Below are 21,719 nucleotides of genomic sequence, written 5' to 3' on the forward strand. Positions count from 1 at the left end.
GCTGAACCTTTTTTTCTTATAGTCCCTGGTAAATGTTCAACAACTCTACAAGTAAAAAAAGGACTGATCGTTTGACACATGTTTAATAGTTGGACATTAATTATTCAAAAGACAACAGTCATGATTTCTCAAAAAACCTGCACACCAGTAGCTTAATTTGGTAGCCACCCACTGGGTGTCAACTCCACAACTGTGAGATTTAGTGACTCCACTGTCCTTCAAAAGTCTCAACAAAGACTAAATAGGACCTACAAATCCCAGCTCTATGGCTATAAATTAAGGTTAAACTGAGGTGAATAGTGTTGCTGTGACTGTAACAGGGTTGACCATTTTTTGCCTGCAGACAGCCTGTATCCAACCCTAAGGGCAGTCGTGGCTAAAGCCAAAGCTTGACCAAAAGACAATTTATTGTTACGGACTGCTTTAAAGAAAAAGTAGGTGAGCCTAGGCCAGTTCACCAGGTAACCACTAGGCTATATTAATTCCCATGTATTTTGATCTAAAAACAATCCCCCGCTTCACAACTAAAATAAACATACTTGGATTCTGGATAATTTATTTTTTGTTATAAAAAAGATCGAATTATTATTCTGAGATCATTTTTTCAGGAAGGTAATCATTTTTTTTTTTAAAGGAAAATGGGAAACAGGTGTTTCTGTCTTTTGATTGACATCTCAGAATGATCTCAAACTATCATCAAATCAATTTCTCTGTAGTGCATCTGTCCACACATCAATCACATTAGCAGCAGCTGTACTGTTGTTGTTTTTTGTTGACTTGAAAACTTTTCAACTGAGATCAAAAATATGTTTTATTTTACTTCACTTATTCCTTAGAATTTCATCTAATGAGATGTTTGCTTTTCTGTCTTTGATCAAATGAAGTCTGTGGTCCATGCTATTTCTCTTTTTGCCATCATGTCTATCGTAGTATCAGCACAGTTTGGAAACGAGATGAATGTCATCAATTAGCCGCTGAATTAAGTGCCGTGTGATATACGGCGGCGCAGAGCTGGAATTTGATTTATGTTTTATTGCATTAATTTGTGTGGTTATTGAGCTACTTATCAGTAATGAGACAGCGCCAGAGAGCAGCCAGGAGGATGGAGGGGAGATGAAACACGTTGTAAAGGCAGCACAACAAGCTAATTAGAAACAATGAGTTTGACCGTATAGCAAGCCATGATGGTACAAGCCCTTTGAAATAAAAAATAAAACTACAATAAATTTCCCTAAGGAATTCTTCTGCGGCATTCAGCACAACAAATGAATCTGCGAGTTGCAAAAGTAGTTTCATCACAATTATGGCGGCAATTTAAAAGTTCAAGTGTTGCACATAAAATCAATTTAAGTGCCTGATAAACAAGAAGAAAGAGCTGCAGTTGCACACTGAGCTAAATCGTGGTTGAAGTAATCTCTGTTGATCAAACATATAATGTTGTTCTGATAGCTTGGAGAGCTTGTTACGGCTCAGCTGTGGCGTGAGCAGCTGAAAATCCTCCAGCACCGCCCTCTTCAGATTTCACTCCACACTCGCATGAATACATGCAGAGGAGTATATTGAAATGCACGCCCGGATTTATCTGGAGACGTGCCGGGATGGCGTCACATTCACATCACAGTGTGACTGCTGAACTGTTTTCTCTCCCTCTGCCCCCGCAGGTTGACCATTCATGCAGAGTGCCCCATGCACCTGGAGGATTTCCCAATGGATGCACACGCCTGTCCACTCAAGTTTGGAAGCTGTAAGTCAAAGAGATTCTAATGGAAGATTACACAGCTCAAACAGCAGTGATTGTTCTCCACAGGTGTCACAGACCTTTCCCCACTCACTGCTACTAGCTTTAGATACCCTTTGAAATTAAAGCACTTTATTATTTCTAGCCACTCTTGGCTGAAAGTGAAATTTTGCCCAGAAACGATTAAAGGCCAAGTAAGTCTCCATTAAATAAACACTAAGAAGAGTAAAAGGTTTCCACCAGCAGGACCATTAAAGCAGGGATATAACTCTGCTGCATAATGGAGCACTGCAGCTGCCAACATTTAACCAATATTATAGTTAGTTGAGGATCTAACGGTATAATAGAACGTATATTTCTCACATATCTGCAGAGAAAAATACAGCAGGAGAAACTGTGAGGCTGGATTTTTTTTTTATTTCTAAAAAACTGATGTAGTAAATCAGTTATCAGAATATTTCATTATAGAAAAAAGGATAATAATTAATGGCTGGTGGAAATCAAAACAAGATGGAAAATGACACAGGCGCCATGCCTTTAAGGAAACAATAACCAATGATAAAAATCAGGAAAAAGTTAGAAAATATCTAAAGTTTGAGCAGTTTTTTTATCGTTCCAGTTGATCAGTTTGATTTATTTTTCACAAAGTTAAACTCCCTTCATAATCCATTACTTTCTACTTTTTTTCAAAGGTGAAAGCTGAAGAGCAGGACATACAATTTGCTGACTGTTCATATGCAATAAATATTGAAGGTTCTGTACAGGTACACGTATATTTACTTATTTCAATTGACTTGCAAAAACTGACCAAAAACATGAAAATTTGACAAATGGCAAAATTTTCATTACTGTAACACAAATACTTACATTTTCTACTTACTAATTACTTCAATGAGAGAGTAATTCAGCTACTAACTCAATTACTTTTGGGTACGTAGTGACAAACTATAACTATTTTTAAAGAGAAGTTTCCAACACTGCTTACCAGTAACAAACCCTGGGAATGACACACACCACTGAACCAGCTGGCCCCTCTTTATTTTCTGCCCTCAAACTACCACATGTTGTAACTCCAGAAAGTTTCAGCTGCTCTCATAAGTGCAGTGTGAAATCAAACTGACTCATATGAAGGTTTACAATTTTTCAGAAAGCATTGTTCAGTTGAGCTGAAACTGCTAGTCTGTCCTGGTCTGAACTCACTCGTACTTTACGTTTCAGTCCACTTAGTTTGGATGTTTCACTTTTTTGGGGAAATTTGGTTACCAGCATTTTATGTTCGCAGAACAATACAACAAATGTGTAAAAACCAGTTTTTCAAAGTTTAAAGTGATTGATGTGCGAAGAAGCATCAGAAGATTGAAGTATGTTTTCCCTCTCCATTTATGGAGTCAGGAGATGTTTCATTGCATGGAGGAGAAAAGTCCTGGTGGTAACAAATCTCTCAGGGAGTTCCAACACTGGCTGGTCTGTACTTTAAGCATGTTTGATCCTTAGTAGTTCAGTGTGTGATTCATGCGGTCACGCCCTTCCAAGCTCGAGCCCAGTTCAGTCAGTTCGGCTTGAAAAGATGAGCCAGAGCAGACAGAAAAAACATTGTTCTTTAGTCTGGCTGGCTCCATGAATACGCCTAAAGGGTTCTCAAAGCTGGAATCATTTCTCCCAAAGCTGCAGAATAGTTTTTAACCCCACTGGAAATGATTTATTTAGTTTATTTTAAGAAATCAAAACAAAAAAGCTAAAGAAGACAAACATAAGAAGGATATATATCTACATGTAAATATATCAAACTTAGATGGGATCATTAGTAATGAATTGATTGTAAAATAAAAACTAAAAAGTAAATATTTATGTACACACATGTGCATTAGGGCAAATAGATATTTAGTCAGCCACCAATTCTGCAAGTTCTCCCACTTAAAAAGATGACAGAGGCCTGTAATTTTCATTCAGGGGTATACCTCAACTATGAGAGACAAAATGTGACAAAATACTTTGTTACACACCCTTTGTTGGCGATGACAGCAGTCAACCATTTTCTCTAAGTCTACACAAGGTTTTTACAAACTGTTGCTGGTATTTTGAATAAGTAAATTATTCTTTTTTACGAACAATAGTAAAAACTACTGTAAAATTTAGGCTACTGGCAGGAAGAGATTGATTGATTGGAAGAATAATGTTTTGCATTTGTTTCAATTCAGTTCCAACTTTTTTCATTTCCGTATATTAAACTAAGATACTGTACATTTTTAACGACCCACTAATGAAAAGTGAGTTTGGGGTGTGTTTAACATGTTCCTTTGGCATTTTTCTTTTGATGGAGGACATATACAGAGAAAATGAAGCTCAAAATTGGATTTGTGAGTATTTCTTAGGGATGGCCCGTTTGACACGACGCTTTGTCGCGCGTTTCACCTTCATGAAACAGAGTGGTTCGACACAATGTTTCGGGGCGTGTGTCAACTAGCGCAGATCACGTGGTTGATGACGTATGGCGTGCCAAATGTATCGTTTGGTCAAACCACGGTTCAGATGTCACTTGTGTTTTGAACAGTTGGGCGCGCTATTCTCTAGAAATATGAAATGAATCCCGAACGTTTCCCGACCAGTTTTATTGTTTCCCCGAGATTGGAATCATTGTCAGTTCATTGCACATCGCTGCTTGTAAAAAACATACTGTGGCTCAGGATCGTTTCAACTCAATTTCTCTGAATAAAACAATACACTATAAACATTGTGTATAAAAAAAATGCTTCAATTAATCTACAATGGCAAGCCAATTTTGAATCAGTAGAGATAGCTCAGTGAAACAGTCAGCAGGGTTAGCATCCAGAGGTCCTGAGTTCAAGACCAATGTTTTTACACATTTGTTTTTACTTTTGCGTTTATTTTCTTCATGTGATTTGTATTTTGCTGTGTCAAGTACCTCTCACAGAAAACGTCACATGTGGTGTTGTTTTACATTGTTTTTTTCTAATCATCATTAACAACATTGTTTTGTTTTACGCTTTTTCATCATTTCCACATTGAAGTGTTACAAGGAGCTTAGTTGAAACATGTGTCGATATACATCCAGTCCGCTACCAGATGCCGCTATTCTGTCTGGGTCTCAAAGCGCTGAATGGGTGGTTCATTTTTCCGGCACAATTACATGAACGCCAAGGGAAGCTTCATGGGGCTTCTATTCCCATCTCTAGTATTTCTTTTGTCAAATCGTCTTGAATCCGTCACGGTGGGGGTTGGGGGAGTACCCAGGTGCAGAGACGACGAGACAGGAAGTTCCAGGGGAACAAGATCCTTAAATCATAAACAAACACAGAAACAAAAACCACTGCTTAAACAGGCAAGCCAAACTAGAAAACTCGAAACGTTCAAAACAGGGGAAGAGTATAATATGGAGCAGCACAGGAGGAAGGGAAAGACAGGACTTAAATACATACAGACAAATGAGCCACAGGTGTCAACAATGAGGGCAGATGGGGACCAAAGGTAAAACTCGAATACAACACAAAACAGGAAACCCTACAAAATAAAACAGGAAGTGAACTCAAAACATGACAGAACAAAAAAGAGAACCAAAACACAAAAGCAAAGAAACTAAAACCGTGACAGAATCAGCAACAGATAATAATGAAAAAAAAAAAAGAAGAGCGTATCTGTGACGCAGAAAATACCCTGAGGGGGCCGCAAGTTCACTTCATCAGAATTCATGAACAAACTGAACAAACTCATTAGAAAGGCTGGCTCTGTAATCAGGTGCAAAATGGAGACCTTCGAGCTGTGATGGAGAGGAGGACTTTGAGTTAGCTCGTATCCATCATGGATAATCCTGAGCATCCTCTCCATCCTGTACTTGACGGACTGCGGAGCACCTTTTACCAGGAGCCCAAGGCAGCTTTGCTGTCACACAAACCGCTACAGATCAATCCTCCCTCACTCCATTGGACTTAATAACTAATCATCCTTTTGCCATGGATAAACTCATTTGGTGTTTGTTTTTCTGAAGCTGTATCTGACTCATTGCTTACCTGATTGTCACTCATTGTTTGTTTGTTTGTTTGTTCGTTTGTTTGTTGTTTGTCATTGAGCCTGTACACAGTCGCTGCAATAATCGAATTTTCCCAAGGAGGGGTCAATAAAGTACCTTTATTTTATCTTATCTTATCATTTTAAGGGTCTCATGATTAATTACCAAAAACATTTTTTAATTCTAGTGTTATTCGTATACATCAAGTGAAAATTCTTGAGTTGTGCTAGTGGGATTATAAAAGGATTAACCTGAGAATATCCATATCTGTTTATCTATACCTTTTGGTCCAGATGCGTACACCAACAACGAGGTGATCTACCTGTGGACCCAGGGGGATGAGAGGTCTGTGGCAGTGGCAGAAGATGGCTCCAGACTGAACCAGTACGATTTGCTGGGACACGTTATTGGAAAAGAAACCATCAGTTCCAGCACAGGTACTCTCAGACCAGACAAGATCATGTATTACAGCATGAATTTAATCCTGTTTAGCTCGAGTGAAAGGTAAGGGACCCCAACAACGTCTTAAGCCGAGAGCAGTTCAACACAGTTTTCTGTTTTAGAGGAACTGAACTACAAGCTGCAGGAGACGGATGGGTGTATCACCGAGTAAAACGTTCACTTTGCTGCTTTGTAGTAAATTCAGTTGCCCCCTTTACGTCGGATTTTTTGACACTTGCTCTGTTGGGAGTTTTCTTTGAGAGTAAGCATTCTGCACTTTTCCGTCATCCCAAATTCAGCTGAAATTGTTTTTGGTTTTGTGGAGAAAGTGAAGACTGTCATTGCTTTTCCCCAAAAAACATTCCGCATATTTACAACCACAACAGAAAAGATTCTCAAGAGAAATGTCTCACTTTGGCTCTTTTTCTGAAGGGTGGAGTTGGGAAGTCAGAGTTAAATTTTCTTTTGTGCTCTTGAAATGGAAAGAAATTCCTTCCACATTTGAGTGTTTGTCAAACCCGCCGAAGGATTGAAGGTTCAGAAGAGCAGCTGAAAGACCTGAAAAGGAGGTTTAGAAAAGTAAGCTCTAACAGGATGGAGGAATGAACGATTTAAACACCAGTCAGACATAAAACGAGCACTGACAGGTGAAGTGAAGAACACTAATTATCTCTTTTATTACAGCACCTTTTAGTAGGCTTCATAAAGGAGACAGCAAGTGAACATTTTGTTCTCAAAGTTAACGTGTTAAAAGCAGGAAAAGGACACACCTATGAGTTCAAGCAAGGTTGATAGCGGACAAATGAAGATGGCAGCTAACAACCAGCAGGGAGTATCTGGTCTGCAGTGATCAGTATCTAGGGAAAGCAGTGACAGGTGGATGTGGTCATTTGTACCCGATGCTCAGAGAAAGGGAAGTCTGGTCTGAGTGGTTTGATTTTCAGAAAGACTTCTTTTGCTGGAATGTTTAAAGTTCTGGTTCAAGTCCCAGCTGGGTGACCTGACACAGAACACCAATGGGAGACCTTTCTGACTGGGTGCTTGCGTGGGTTTTCTCTGGGGACTCTGGCTTCCTCCCAGCGTCAAAAACATGCTTCGTAGGTTAATTGATTACTCTAAATTGCCCTTAGGAGGGTGTGAGATTGGTGTGACTCTCCAGCAGACTAGAAACCTGTCCAGAATGTTCCCTGCCTTCCCCCAAGTGGCCAGGATAGGCTCTGGCAGCCCCGCGACCCTGAAAGGGACAAAGCGGGTTTAGAAGATGAATGGGTGAATATCTGAGGCTGACCTTTGCTGACCTTTGACCTTTAGTGTTGTGACCTTTAGTCACAACTTCTATTACGGGTGGATACAAACTGTCTGTAGTCAGAAAATGGGCAAACCTGTATGGGGAACGTAGATGGTTGTAGATTGCTCTGTGAGCCCGTGGGGCAAGAATGTCAGTACATTATCTTTTCTATGGGCATGCTGCAGGCGACAGGTCATAGCAATCACTTATACAACGTACAAAGTACAAATCTCAAGTGAACTGCAATACACACCTATGTTCCCTCACACCTGCTTCCCCCTTACTTACCCATAAGTGTGTCTTAAGCTTTCACTACAACCTGACGCCTCCACAGACTCGGACAACCCAAGAACCCGCAGCACCAGTATGGGTGCATGTGACTAAGGCTTTGAGCTTGGTAGCTTGCTGCATGTGTTTACCAGATTTTATTTCGAAAGAGAAACACCAGCGGGATGTGCTATGGTGTTTCTTCGTTTTTTCCTTTTTAGAACATAAAGGATTTTCAGCTAACATTTTGTATCTTATAAACTTCTTATTAATGGCGGGGCTGCCCACCCCTTGTCCTTGAGATCTACTTCCCTGCCTGTTTCCCAGCTCTCCTTGCACTGATTGCTGCTGATTACCTGGGTCAGGTGTGATAAGCCTGTGATAAGCGGAGGTCCTATCTGGCTGTCTGGCTTGTGCAGCTTGTTCAGTATATGGATAGGAGTTTAAAAAAATATACAAAGGTAGACTTGCAGAGTTGGTTCAGATCTCTAAAAGTGTTGATTCATGATTCTCCAACGGCATTACAACAGTGAAAATCTGTACAGACAATAGGTTTTCTTTCAATTTATGAGATAGTTGCTCACACAGATTGCATACTGCCACCTGCTGTTGGAGTGCTTAACAGTGAGGTTTTTTTTTTTTTTTTTTTTTTTATGGAATCCCCACCCTTACATTGATGTGTTCTCCCTACCATGACAAAGGTGGATGAAGGTGGAAAGATTTCATGTAATCCATGGACAATAGTGATGTTCACAAATCATTGAAAAAAAAAGGTTGAGCGCACTGTCTAGTGCAGGGTTCACCAACCTTTTTGAGACCGAGGGCTATTTCATGGGCACCAAGTGGTATGAAGGGCGCCACTAAAAACCTCCTACCCCCCCCCCCCCCCCCCCCCAAAAAAAAAAAAAAAACAACACAATTTGAGGACTTCCTTTTGTGTGCCCTATTTTTATTTGCTCACTTTACACACAAAAACATGCATGAATTTTCTAGACTCGTATTACAGGGGGGGGTCAAACTCAGTTGCAGAGGGAGCCTAATTTCAAAACAGACTTTAGGTTGCAGCCGAACAAGATAAATATTTATTGAACACACTAAAGCAAAACTTTTAAACCTTTGTAACTTTAACTTAATTTTAACTTTTTAAACATAAATGTAAATAAAAACAGACAGGAATATTAATCCTCACATTAATGGATTACTCAACCACCTCAACCTATTCTCAAAATCTTTACATTACATGAATCATAAGAATGTCCAGAAATTGTGTAATTTATTTGATCTATTTAAACTTTTGTAATAGACCCTTACTTTTAGTGATTCTTTTTTAAGTTATATTTGTTTACATATTTGGGTTTTCTTTGTCTACCTTTATCTCAGAATTGATATTGTTGTCATTGACAGACATGCCGTGGTTGTTTGTTGAATATTTGCTTCAATAAAAAAAAAAAAAGATTTTTTTTGGGTGCATTCCCTGCGGGCGCCACAAGGGGTGCTCGCGGGCGCACTGGCGCCCGCGGGCACAGGGTTGGTGACCCCTGGTCTAGTGGGTCTAGATGACCCAACTCCCAATGTTAAAGTGCCTAGGACAGCACAAGGGTTATGCAGGTGGAGATAAAGTTATGTGTTGCAACATATTTATGTGTCAACAACCAAAATTTTTTCCATATGGGTGTGTTGTTATCAGTCTATTCAAAATTTGTAAGCCTCTGAAACGCAACACTTTATTATGTTATTCAGCTGCACAGGAGCTGCATGCTGATTTCCCCAGATAAAGATGTACCTCTGCATTACCGATGTTTCCCCGTGTGGCTCTCAGCAGGACTGCCAGCATCACAGAATGGACTTTCTTGGTGTTTCAAGAGTAAAAAGTTTTCTAAAAAAATAAAGAAAAACCCACCTACTCCCAAGCAGAGCAATGGCTTGAATTCAACCTCTAAAAAAATAAAGGAGAGACATTAAACAAGTGAATTTTACCCGCATCAAAATTTCAGATAAAGTCGATGGGATTCCTTTTCTTAAACTGCCTCAATTCATTGATGTCAGAAAATCCCATTTCTTTTCACTCTAAACTTAATGGATGACAATGAATTGAGGGAATGGGGAGGATTTGAGCCTCTTCAGCCCCGGTCAGGGTCTTGTCAGAAAAGCACCTCTGGGGATGGAGGCTTGTTTTTCTCATATCTCTGCAACACAGATTGCAAACATGGCAATGAGAGCCAGCGCTCAGGGAAACTGTGGACGTGTCCATGAGCTGTCCCTGATAAATACAAACCAGTGAGGAGGATGCAGGTAGAGATTATTCTGGTCGATGCCACAAACATCAGCAGGAAAAATCTGCGAGTTGGATGAAACATGCGACTTGAATTAATTTAATTTGGGGATGATTGGCTTGGATTAAATACTAGTTAGAAAATTTAGGATTTTATTTTATATATATTTTAACGTTTAAATGTTGATATACCAACAGCAGCAACTGTTTTTTTTTAAAAACACTATCATTTTTGCAGATTTCCATTATAAAAAAAAGGATTTTCTGCCATGATGTTAATGTTGTAATCACACTATTTAGTTCTAGGTTCAAGTAGATCAGATTTCCTGTATAATCTTTTTAAGTACACAAAGCTTCAACCAGCAGTACGTGTGTTTTTTAGGGGTGTGTGTTTCAGGGGGCTTATTTGTTATTCCAAACTAGGCGCAGCTGCACTAATATTCTTAACTCTGTCTGTTTCTCTCTATCTTCCTTCTGCTTTCTCTCAGGAGAATATGTAGTGATGACGACGTATTTCCATTTGAAACGGAAAATTGGCTATTTTGTAATTCAGACCTACCTTCCCTGCATCATGACTGTCATACTGTCTCAGGTCTCCTTCTGGCTTAACAGAGAATCAGTTCCAGCACGCACTGTGTTCGGTGAGTATCAGCACATTTCTTTAAACAGATACTTTGGCAATGATTGGGTCAAATCTGAGTGGAATGAAGAGAATAAAGATTTAAATTTAGAAAATATTTGCATGTGATACTCAAAAAGTATTTGGAAAAATATACCAATTTCAGTGGTGACAAATTATGCTCCAAAATAAAAGACACTTGCCTCAGACTGGAAGGACGGACTGCACATTAGAAATGGTGGATTATGTTTGTTCACACAGCAAAAACCGGCATCCATTAGAAATAGGGGAAAAATTCTAACGCCATTGGCAGATTTTCTTTAAATAAGCAATCAAATCTACTTAAGAAAAAAAGGTCAGTCATGTTATTTCAAACTAAGATTATTTTGCTATTGAAAAACATTATTGATAAGATTTTTTTCTTGCATGACAAAAGAAAATAGCCTGTTTTTTTATTTTCTCAAGGTTCAGTTTTTGTCGTGTATGAAAACACTAACCTGTGCATTAATAAGGTCTGTGTTTTAAGATGACACCAAAGTCACCTTAGGCCTCATTAGCCAGTTTTTCCCTTGTTTTTCAAGTGGTGTTAAGCGCATATCCCATGTTTTCTCTCAAATTTGTTTTAATAGAAAATCTATTTTTATTCCACAGGCTGGTTTGTTTTTGAGTTCTTTAACTTAACTCTGTGACATAAATCCAAATAAGTGTAAAATCACACATAAATGTCAGACATTCACAGATTTTATCACAATGTGAGTCTTTAATTCAACACCTTAAAGAATTTATAAACACAATAAGTATTTTATATTTAATAAAGATTAATAAAATATATTTTAAACGTTGTGTTTTGTCAATGTTTTTTTATTTATTTAATTTTAATTGAACCTTTATTTACCCAGGAAATGTCCTATTGAGATTAAGAATCTCGTTTTCAAGGGGGTCCTGGCTAGGGGGAAGCAATAAATTAAATTTACAATAAAAATGTAAACATTTAAAATGTAAAATAAATAAAAATGAGAGTTTGTGTGAAACAGGTACAGTTAAAAGTGGCTTTCTCCTCTATTCTCAGCCTTGGACTCAAACACATGTTTGAGTGTTTTTAGACCAAAAGCATTTAGCTCTAAAACATGAAACCTTTGGAAAACTCTGTACATTTTTCTTTTAAATAAATCTATTAAACAATAGATGCTGAAGTGTTGAAACAGGCACTACATTTTTATAAAGCCAAGAATATTCCTGAAAATGTTTACCCTTTGTTTTAGAATTATCTACATTGTGTATGAGATCATCAGTCTTTTTATTAGGGAGTTTTAATAACACTAAATTAAATCTAAAGTCGTGATTTTTTGTTGACTTTTCCACTTGGAAACTTAAGTGTTATGTTATCCTAATCATGAAAATTTCACTTTATGTAAAAAAAAAAATTAAAAGATAAACGTTTGAAAAAAATGATAATCTCTCATTTTAGAGTATGTCAGACTAAAACATTTTTTCCTTCTGGTTATTTTTTGTAAAGATTTCTATTTTTCATATTCCCAGAGGACAAAAAAAGGAATGTATGTCAGCTTGACAGAAATATAAAAAAAAAAAAAACATTAATACATAAACTCCAAATTCAGATGGATTACTTGAAACTCTATGAATCATTTTTCAGTCTCAGTTTTTTCATTCACTTACTGAAATTAGTCCACTCTTTTATTTTTTCTACATAGCATTCAAAAGTAGCATCTCCTTTCTATTCCGGAAGCAGCAGAGGGATGGGAAAAGTTTCAACATCAATAAAACAGACGGTCACTTGAGGCAAAAATCCAAAGTTCCTGTTTTCGTTCTGTACATAGAATTAGTTATTATTACTATTTTTCTATTTACATTCACAAGAAATGTGGCTTCAAATCTCCCACTCACTTAGTCCCATTTTTAATTCTACAGAACAAAGCTGCATACAACAGCTTTAAGAGCAAGCATGCTGCTCTGTGCAGCCCATGCAGTGATTTGCTGCTCTGAGATCTAGTTCCCGGTAGTTTGAACCTGAAAGACTGCACCAGAGCTTTTCTAATGTTTATGCACCAATGAACTGTGTCAGCAGTATGAAGCTCAGCCTTCTGATTTCATACAGTAGATTATGGAAAGCCCTGCAGAGCAGTGGGCCAGACTGTCGCTTCTACTTCTGAGTTTTGTCTTTTCCTGGGTTTAAGATTAAACCTAAAATCTAATCAGTTTATTGATTTTTTTCATTGAAAGTGTCTGAAGTTTCTGTTTCATAGAAAACCTTTGTCTCTGGAGAGGAGCTGGGTAAATGAATTTTAGAAAAGTTTATTGCAAAGAGAAAAAACTCATTTAAGTTGTGTAGAAAAAAAATAGTAAAAAGTGTTTACTTTTCTGTTACTTTCTTTTCTTTCAGGGGTCACCACAGTCCTAACCATGACCACCCTGAGCATCAGTGCCAGAAACTCCCTCCCCAAGGTGGCCTACGCCACAGCCATGGACTGGTTCATGGCCGTGTGCTACGCTTTTGTCTTCTCTGCCTTGATTGAGTTTGCGACAGTTAACTACTTCACCAAGCGCAGCTGGGCGTGGGACGGGAAAAAAGAGGGCATGGAAATAAGGGTGAGTGACGGAAAAAAAAAGAAATAAATCAGAGTTAACAAATACTGATGACTGCAAACACTTCTTTAAAAACATTTGCTTTTCCAACACTTTTATTTTTTATTTGTTCTGAAAGTTTTACAGTGCAGTGAGGGGAAATAGTTCAATTTGTACAAAGTGCTCCTTAAACGCAGCCTTCAGTTCTTCCTTGAGGATAAGGGACTTTTTATTTATTCATTATCAGCTAAATGGAACAGGAACAGCGAGGCGGAACAGCGAGAGCAGAAACCGAGGTAAACTCCCACAGACGTTGGCCCCAATTTACAATGGCAGCATATGTTCAGTTCTGATTCTGAAGCTACTGTCCACAAACGCTGGCAGCTCTCGCCTGCTTTTCCACACTAAAGGCTCTGTTTAACAACAGCACGTGTCGTTTTTGTTTAAATCAGTCACCTGAGGGTGACTTTTTACAACAGAAAATTAAACAACGTTTCATTAGTTAATGAGTGACAGTGTTAGTTTGTTGTTTTCTTTTAAGGCAGAGGTGTAAGAATACCAATGGGTTGACCAAAAGGAGTCTAAAGCACATATGCAATGTGGGCGGTCGCCCACGGCGCTATCTCACAAGGACCTCCAAAAAAAAAGGAACAAAAATCATTACCATTTTTTTTTTTATTGCTGGTTTTCTTGGCTAAAACTGCCTTTTTCCACATAGAGTTAATTAAATGTGAGCTAGGGCCCCTCTATTATCGTGTCAACTTTCTGCTCTAGTGACAAAACTGTGTGGGAGTTCCTTTAAGCTTAAGCCTAAAAAATCCTACTTGAAGTCCAAAATGTCACAGGGGCAGTTCTCTGTCGTCATCAACATTAACTATATGATTGCGTAAAAGATTTTTCATGATCATGTAATTAATGATTTTGCCAGAAAAGTAAAGTTTCAGATTTTGTACATTTCTACTGTCATGTATTTAAGAACCACGTGAAAGAACATAAATCATAATATTATGAACAATTCTAATCACTACAATTAAACAATGCCTATTATTTTGTTATATTAATTAAATTCATTATATATCGATTTCATTATATAGAAAAATTAATAAAGAAGAGATAGCATTATAAAATCAATAATAAATAGTATTGATAAAAATAAGTATAATATTAAAATGACCACAATTTATATTTATTTTATATAGTAATAAAGTGACATAAATACTAATTTATATTCTTGTGTTTGAATGTTTTGAGTTCTTTGGGGTGGAACTTGGGGGGGCATTCAGTGTTTCGCCCAGGGCATCCAAACTAACCAGGACCGCCTCTGGTCCAAATTTAAAGTAACAAAAGCGTTTTTCTTTGTTTGATTCTTTCATATATAGAATAGGAAGTTTAAAAAAAAGGAGCTTTTTGACTTTGTACCAACTGAAAGGGTGAATAATGAAAGGGATATCATCTGTTGAAAGACGTTTAGTGGATGACGTGAAGCACTAAAACTAATGTGAACTGTAGTAACGTATGGGACAAAAATGGTAAAGAAATCAGACATAATTTCATATATAGTGAAGTGTTTGTTCCTTACAAAACTGAGACTCACAGTCACATATTTTACTTACTTCTTTCCATTTTCTTGACATTTTTCAATACTCTATTAAAAAGATTCAACCTTGCAGATATGAAATTAAATTTGATTTGCTGTAGGAACAGGAACTGATTGTAAATTCTTACCTATTTACTTCCCAAAATGTATCTTTCCTTGGTAAAGTTTGAAAAAAGTAGCTGGATTTGTTCAAATGTCCTTTCCCTGAAGGAAAAGTTCCAGCTTAACCCAACTCCGAAAGCTTCATAAGCATTGTTATCCCCTTCATTCTTCATGCACGCCCACCAAGAGCTGTCCTGAAGATGTTTCCGCATTTCTGACATATTATCACATCTCAGACCAAGTTTGGGCTCCCGCCTCTACAAGTGTACTTCGAGGGTTGACATAGCTGCTATTTTTGCGACATGCATGCGTCAGCTGAGTGGCATACAGAGCAGAACAGGCTCATCATCAGCAGCCAATAAAACAGCCGGACTGACAGAGGCTGAAAACAGCATGTAGGAGGCTCCAGACGCACAACATCAGGGTAATAGTTAAAGTAAAAATACACAACATATTCCTCAGACCTGTTTTCTACATTTGTGTATTTGATTATTGTTAATTAAAATTTCAAAAAATTAAAAACAGAAAGAGTAACCAAAAGAAAGGATTTCAGAAAATCTGACTGGTTTTGTGAATCCTCCTTCAGTCCCTAATTCCAACAAGAAGCCTTGTAGAATGAGGTGAATTGCAGATGAAGGTAGTGTAAAAATGTGTGTAGATTAGTACTTTGTTTTGCAAACCGCTGCATAGTAGTAAATACAGCTGAATATCATAGTAAACAGGAGAGTCCCAGTAGTGAACGCTGCTCTGCATGTTGCTGCGACAGCACATAAACTCACCCGTCAGCCATAAGGACAAAATAAGAAACCTGTTTCTGCTGTGATAGACAGCACTGCAAATCTTTTTTTTTTATGTAAAAAGTCTTTGACACAATCAGTGCAGTCATCCAATTTTTTTTTAGTACTTTTGTGAGCATGTGAGTTTTTTTTTTACAACTTGACATTTTGTTTTTTTAGACTGACAGGCAGAAATGCAGGCTGCTGCCACAGAACATTTCAGTGGGCAGGGATCTTTTTTTTTTCTTCTGTGACGGCTCCTGGTGATGGCTGCAGCATGAGCCGTGCTCTGTGCTGAGCATGCACTTGTCATGAGAAATGAAAAACACTGGGGTCACAGATAAATGAGAAAATTCCATCGTATTCCCTGCACCTAGAAAACAAAGCTATTAACATTTTTGTTTTCCTACAAAAATAATTAAACGATTTTGAAGGAAAAATTGTTGACCAGTCAATGCAAGTATTCCTCCTGGTCCCATTAGAGTTTGTCAAGTTCTTCTTTCATGCCTCCACCATGAAGAAACTTTTATCAAACAATGAACTTAGCAGGGTTTGTCCCTTTTTTTCTTTTTAAGCTAACTGCCTCACTGCTTACTACAGAAATTAATCTTTGGGGAGCTTTTGGCTACAAACTTTCCCCCCTCAGTGACAGGATTGTACATATCTGTTCGAATCAGCAGAAACCAAAGCGCCGGCTTTCACTGCCGGAGCAGATGAGCAATCGCTTCTCTTCACGCACGCCCTCCTACAGCACAAGTCGGGGCGTTTTTCTGACATTTTAATACCGTTTCTCTGAGGACCTGTCATCCCCTCCGCCAGATGTGCACACGCACGTGGCAATGCCAGTCCTTCAGAGAAATGCAACTTTCATGAAGAAACCTTATGAGTTCAGGTCAGAAGTTGAGCTGCTGTCTCTAGGGTTTTTTCACCCCTTACCATTGAGTTCTCATGGAAAAACATTCAGCACTTGGAAAGCTTTGTCTGAGAATCTTTGCAACGTAAAAAAAAAGAAAAGGAGGTTACACTTGACTAATCCATCCAAAGATGTGGGGGAGAGGGTCTTTTGATATGTGTCTCCGTCAAAGAAAGACTCACAAACAAAGAAAGATTATAAAGAGACGAGAATACATATGATGTGTGTATTTGGTGAGCTTGCCCAAAATAGGATAGGTCTTTTATATTGGTTGCAGGTTAACCCTAAACCATAAACGTTACATATCAAGCAAAAAGAGAAAAACATTAAAAAGCACATGGTGTATTAAAACTAGATTGTTTTATGGTCAAGTAGTAACAGGACGTATTGACAGAGTGGTCACTGGTTCACGTTATTGGTGTGTATCTGCAAGAGTCTGGCGATACAATGTGTATCCCGATGTTGGACTTGAACACATTTTCTTTTCTTTTTTTTCAAGAGTATGACTTAGAAACTCTATCTGAATTTTAACACGTCTTTCATTGTAAATATATTGTAAAATTCATTTCATTTAATGATCACAATGTTAAGAACTGTATCTCATACAAGTTGCTTTTACCCAAGCAAATTCATAGTGCTTTTATTTTGTTAACTTAAAATATGTAAAGGAAACAGTCAACATTGTCTAATTTTTATAAAGGGCTGTTTGTTTTCAAAATTGCTTAATGTAGCTTCTCCGGTCCTTATAAATGGTGCAGGAGCCTGAACGGAGCTTCAAAAATAGGAAAGGAAAAAAAAACACCACTTCTTTGAGGAAACAATAAAGTGTGATGAAGCAGCATGACAGGGTGAAAGAGAACGCCTTAATATAGCTAAGATGCTTTGTTTACATGACAGTCTGCACTGCAGCTGTGGCTCCATTTTCTCACACACGGAAGTAAACACGTATGTCACCGGTCATGGCCATGACGTTGGCCTTTTTTCAGAGCGTTGTACACATCACTCTGATCCATCCGGTGGCTAAACTAGAATCTATAGGTTCTGCAGAATTTTGACCTGCTTTGACGATAGCATTTTGCCTAGTGCTCCGTGCTTTAGTCGCTGCGCAGCTGCAGTGCTTTTCACGTTCTTATCTGAGCCCACTAAAAAGCACCACAATCCGCGATTTTACATGATACTGGCAGCAACATGGCACAGAGTCTCTGTTCGGTCCCCATCCCAAGTAAAAACTACAGTGGTGGACAAAACTGTTGGTACCCCTCAGTTAAAGAAAGAAAGTCCACAATGCTCACTGATATGACTTGAAACATTCAAAAGTAACGATAAATTAAAATTTATTGAAAATTAAATAATCAAAATCAGCCACTACTTTTGAGTTGTTGATTAACAAAATTATTTTTAAAAAAAACAACTAATGAAATAGTGCTGGACAAAAATGATGATACCCATAACTTAATATTTTGTTGCACAATCTTTTGAGGCAATCCCTGCTATGAAACGGTTTCTGTATTTGTCAATGAGCCTTCTGCACCTGTCCACAGGTGTTTTGGCCCACTCCTCATGAGCAAACTGCTCCAGTTGTCTCAGGTTTGACGGGTGTCTTCTCCAAATGGCATGTTTCAGCTCCGTCCACAGATGTTCAATGGGATTCAGATCTGGGCTCATAGAAGGCCACTTCCGAATAGTCCAACGCTTTTCTCTTAGCCATTCTTGAATGTTTTTGGCTGTGTGTTTTGGATCGTTGTCCTGTTGGAAGACCCATGACCTGGGACTGAGACCAAGCTTTCTGACACTAGGCAGCACATTTCTATCCAGAATGCCTTGATAATCTTGAGATTTCATTTTACCTTGCACAATTTCAAGACACCCTATGCCAGATGCAGCAGAGCAGCCCCAAAACAGAACTGAGCCTCTTCCATGTTTCACAGTAGGGACAGTGTTCTTTTGGTTGTATGCTTCATTTTTGAGTCTACGAACATAGAGCTGATGTGCCTTACCAAAAAGCTCCAGTTTTGTCTCATCTGTCCAAAGGACATTTTCCCAGAAGCTTTGTGGCTTGTCAACATGCATTTTTGCAAATTCCAGTCTGGCTTTTTTATGATTTACTTTCAACAGTGGTGACCTCCTTGAACGTCTCCCATGAAGTCCACTCTGGCTCAAACAACAACGAATGGTGCGATCTGACACTGATGTACCTTGATCTAGGAGTTCACCTTTAATGTCTTTGGAGGTTGTTATGAGCTCTTTGGATACAGTTCCAACTATCCGTCTCCTCAATTTGTCTTCAATTTTCCTCTTCCGGCCACGTCCAGGGAGGTTGGCTACTGTCCCGTGGGTCTTAAACTTCTGAATAATATGTGCCACTGTCGTCACAGGAACTTCAAGCTGTTTAGAGATGGTTTTATAGCCTTTACCTTTACGATGATTGTCTATAATTTTGTTTCTAATGTCCAATTCTCTCCTTCGATTTCTGTTGTCCATGTTCAGTGTGGTACACACCTTTTCCCCAAACAGCAACGTGACTATTTGTCTCCCTTTAAATAGGCAGTCTGACTGATTTTGGGTTTGAAAACAGCTGTGATATCAATTAAAGGACATACCTGGGTTCATCATGAGCCCCTGGGCAATTAGTTCTCAGACTTTTATGGGTGTACTATCATTTTTGTCCAGGCCTTTTTCATTATTTTGTTTTTTTAAATAATTCTGATAATCAAAAATTTAGAAGTAATGGCTGATCTTGATTATTTAATTTTCAATCAATTTTAATTTATTGTTACTTTTAAACGTTTCAAGTCATTTCAGTGAGCATTGTGGACTTTCTTTCTTAACTGAGGGGTACCAACAGTTTTTTCCACTACTGTAAGTAGTTCACGTCACATCAACAAAACAAGCTGCTTCCAGCTGAGATCTTGTAGTTGCTTTGTGCAGTGTAGAGCTGCTCAAAGAGGCTGAGTGTGCGGTGCTGCCAACTAGCGGTCAGGGGTTTAAGTGGAAAACAAGAGTCAGGCGCTGAAGGACACTCATAAATAATTAATTAATATCATCCGCTTCAGGATTTAACCTATATGGAACAGATCTCCAAAAAACATCTGGGATCAAATTTAGCAACTTCAGGATTGGAGAGGAGGAGAAGCCTTAGTCACATGCACTTCAACGGGGGTTGACACAGACAGGTTTTGAGTGGTCCAGGTCAGTTGAGGGTTGGAGAAAGGAGCAACTGCATCTTCAGGGGGAAGCAGGTGTGTCTTTAAGTTTCCATGAGGTTTGTACGGCCACCTCAAGGGATGTCATGAAAATGGAATAAACGACCATTGTGCGTGTGGTTCGTGTATCGTGAAGTATTTGTAGGGATAATGTAAGTTACAAGCACTTATGACGTGTGCGTAATGCTGTTGTATGTTGACCTTCCACCGCAGGTGCATGCGCTCACAACACAAATGCTTCATGCATGTGGTATGCAGGTGAAACGTTACTGCCCATAGGATGTCCACACGAACTATGCTCTGATTGTTTTTTTCCTAGTTTTTAAACAGTCAGGCTGCACACAAGGAGCGCATACTTACCACATGAACAGCACCAATGGGATTTGGGGGTTCAAAACATGAAAAATATGTACGACTTCTCTACGGGCTTATCCAGTGGACTAGGATCGTTCATGTGTACCCCAAACAGGTTTCCCTTTTTCTTGCTCGCAGACAGCCTGTATCCACCCGTGTGGATGGCAGTCGTGACTAAGGCCTAAAGGGTTAAGATAGCCAACGGAGTCGGATTGCATAATGCACAAAATGAGACTTCAGATAAAGCTCTGCCATAACAAAACCTTAAAGCAAACAAATGTTGAAAAAATGAGTTGGTTGGGCAAGAGTCCAAAAAATATGCACACACAAGGACACAATCAGGGGCAATGCAGCCTTCTTCATACTGTCCGCTCTCTCTCATAGACACGTGCTCACACACTTGAGGCTATTAGACATGTCAACACCTCATCTCCAATCAGAGAGAGGGACAGCCTATCCCATGGTTCACTTGCATGCACACACTGAGCTCCAAACAGCAGGACACAACAAAGCACAATTCCCCCCAGGATGCTTAGTCAAACTTCAAAATTCTGAAGCAACAACTTGCAGGAATTATGAAAAACAAGGTCAACCCAGGCATTGTATGTAGATTTTACTGCTTCTTCAGCCCGCAGCCAGATTGCTCCGAACCATGGACGGGAATGTGTGGGCAGTAGTAAATGATGTGCTCCGCCATGTTAGGTTCATAAACACAGCACACACACACAGAGCCCAGTGCCACACATACACTTTTCTCAGTAATTAGACCATATAAATTACACAAGATGACAGCAGAGCTACAAAGCAACAGGAAATGACACTGTGTGGCTCATTCATCAGGTTGCTGTGCAAGAACATCTCAAATGTCAAAGACTGAGGAGTCCACTGAGCTACGATGAAGGTCATCTGACACAACATGATGGTAATTAGTTTTTCCTGATGATGGAAGGCATCACCATGAGAGCTGCATATCTGGTTGGATCAGTGTGTCCTTCCATTGTCTGTAGGATTTAGTATCCTCAGCATCTGTCACTATGAAGGAAGAATCAGTCATCCTGCTATCTGTTTCCTTCCTGAAAGTGAATTAGAAAACATTTTCCCAGAACCCTAATCCGTTATTCCATTACCGCTTGAATTTTTAAACTGTAACATGTTTGCTGTTGTTCAGGTCCCACTATGGGGGAATTTGGAATCAAGCAAGAAACTTTTTAAATCAAAGTGAAGTGAAAGTCTATTTATAGCATTTGAAATGTTCAAACTGTCTTCAAAGACTCTTATGAGCAGGTGAAGTAATCTGACCTGAGCTCAGACAAAAGATAGTGATTGTTTGTCTTGAAAGATTAAGCTAAACTTCCATTTCCAAGGGTTTTATTTTGTGCCCCAATAAGAGCCAGAGACTATAAATAGAGAAGATAAGAAGAAACCCAAGATGACTGCAGAGATAACTTTTGCTAAACCAGTTTGTTCTGGACTTGTTTGCTTTACTAAAAAACTGCTGTCATGTTTGCTGATGACAAACCGTTTGAGGATACTGAAGAAGAA

At 38.7% G+C, this 21,719-nt stretch overlaps 1 protein-coding gene across 5 annotated transcripts in view; it reads left to right on the forward strand.

Annotated features, from left to right (window-relative positions):
- Positions 1-21,719, forward strand: part of gabra3 (gamma-aminobutyric acid type A receptor subunit alpha3) — a 177,364-nt gene that overhangs the window by 150,499 nt on the left and 5,146 nt on the right. For all 5 annotated transcript variants that reach the window (XM_023962376.2, XM_023962377.2, XM_078930323.1 and 2 more), the window contains 4 exons: positions 1,662-1,744; positions 6,056-6,199; positions 10,519-10,671; positions 13,051-13,256. In XM_023962376.2, the coding sequence (XP_023818144.1) occupies positions 1,662-1,744; positions 6,056-6,199; positions 10,519-10,671; positions 13,051-13,256 (586 nt within the window). The remainder of the gene's footprint in view (positions 1-1,661; positions 1,745-6,055; positions 6,200-10,518; positions 10,672-13,050; positions 13,257-21,719) is intronic.

Source organism: Oryzias latipes, chromosome 14 (genome assembly GCF_053564925.1).
Source record: "Oryzias latipes strain Hd-rR chromosome 14, Olatipes_Hd-rR_3.1".
NCBI classification, from domain to species: domain Eukaryota; kingdom Metazoa; phylum Chordata; class Actinopteri; order Beloniformes; family Adrianichthyidae; genus Oryzias; species Oryzias latipes.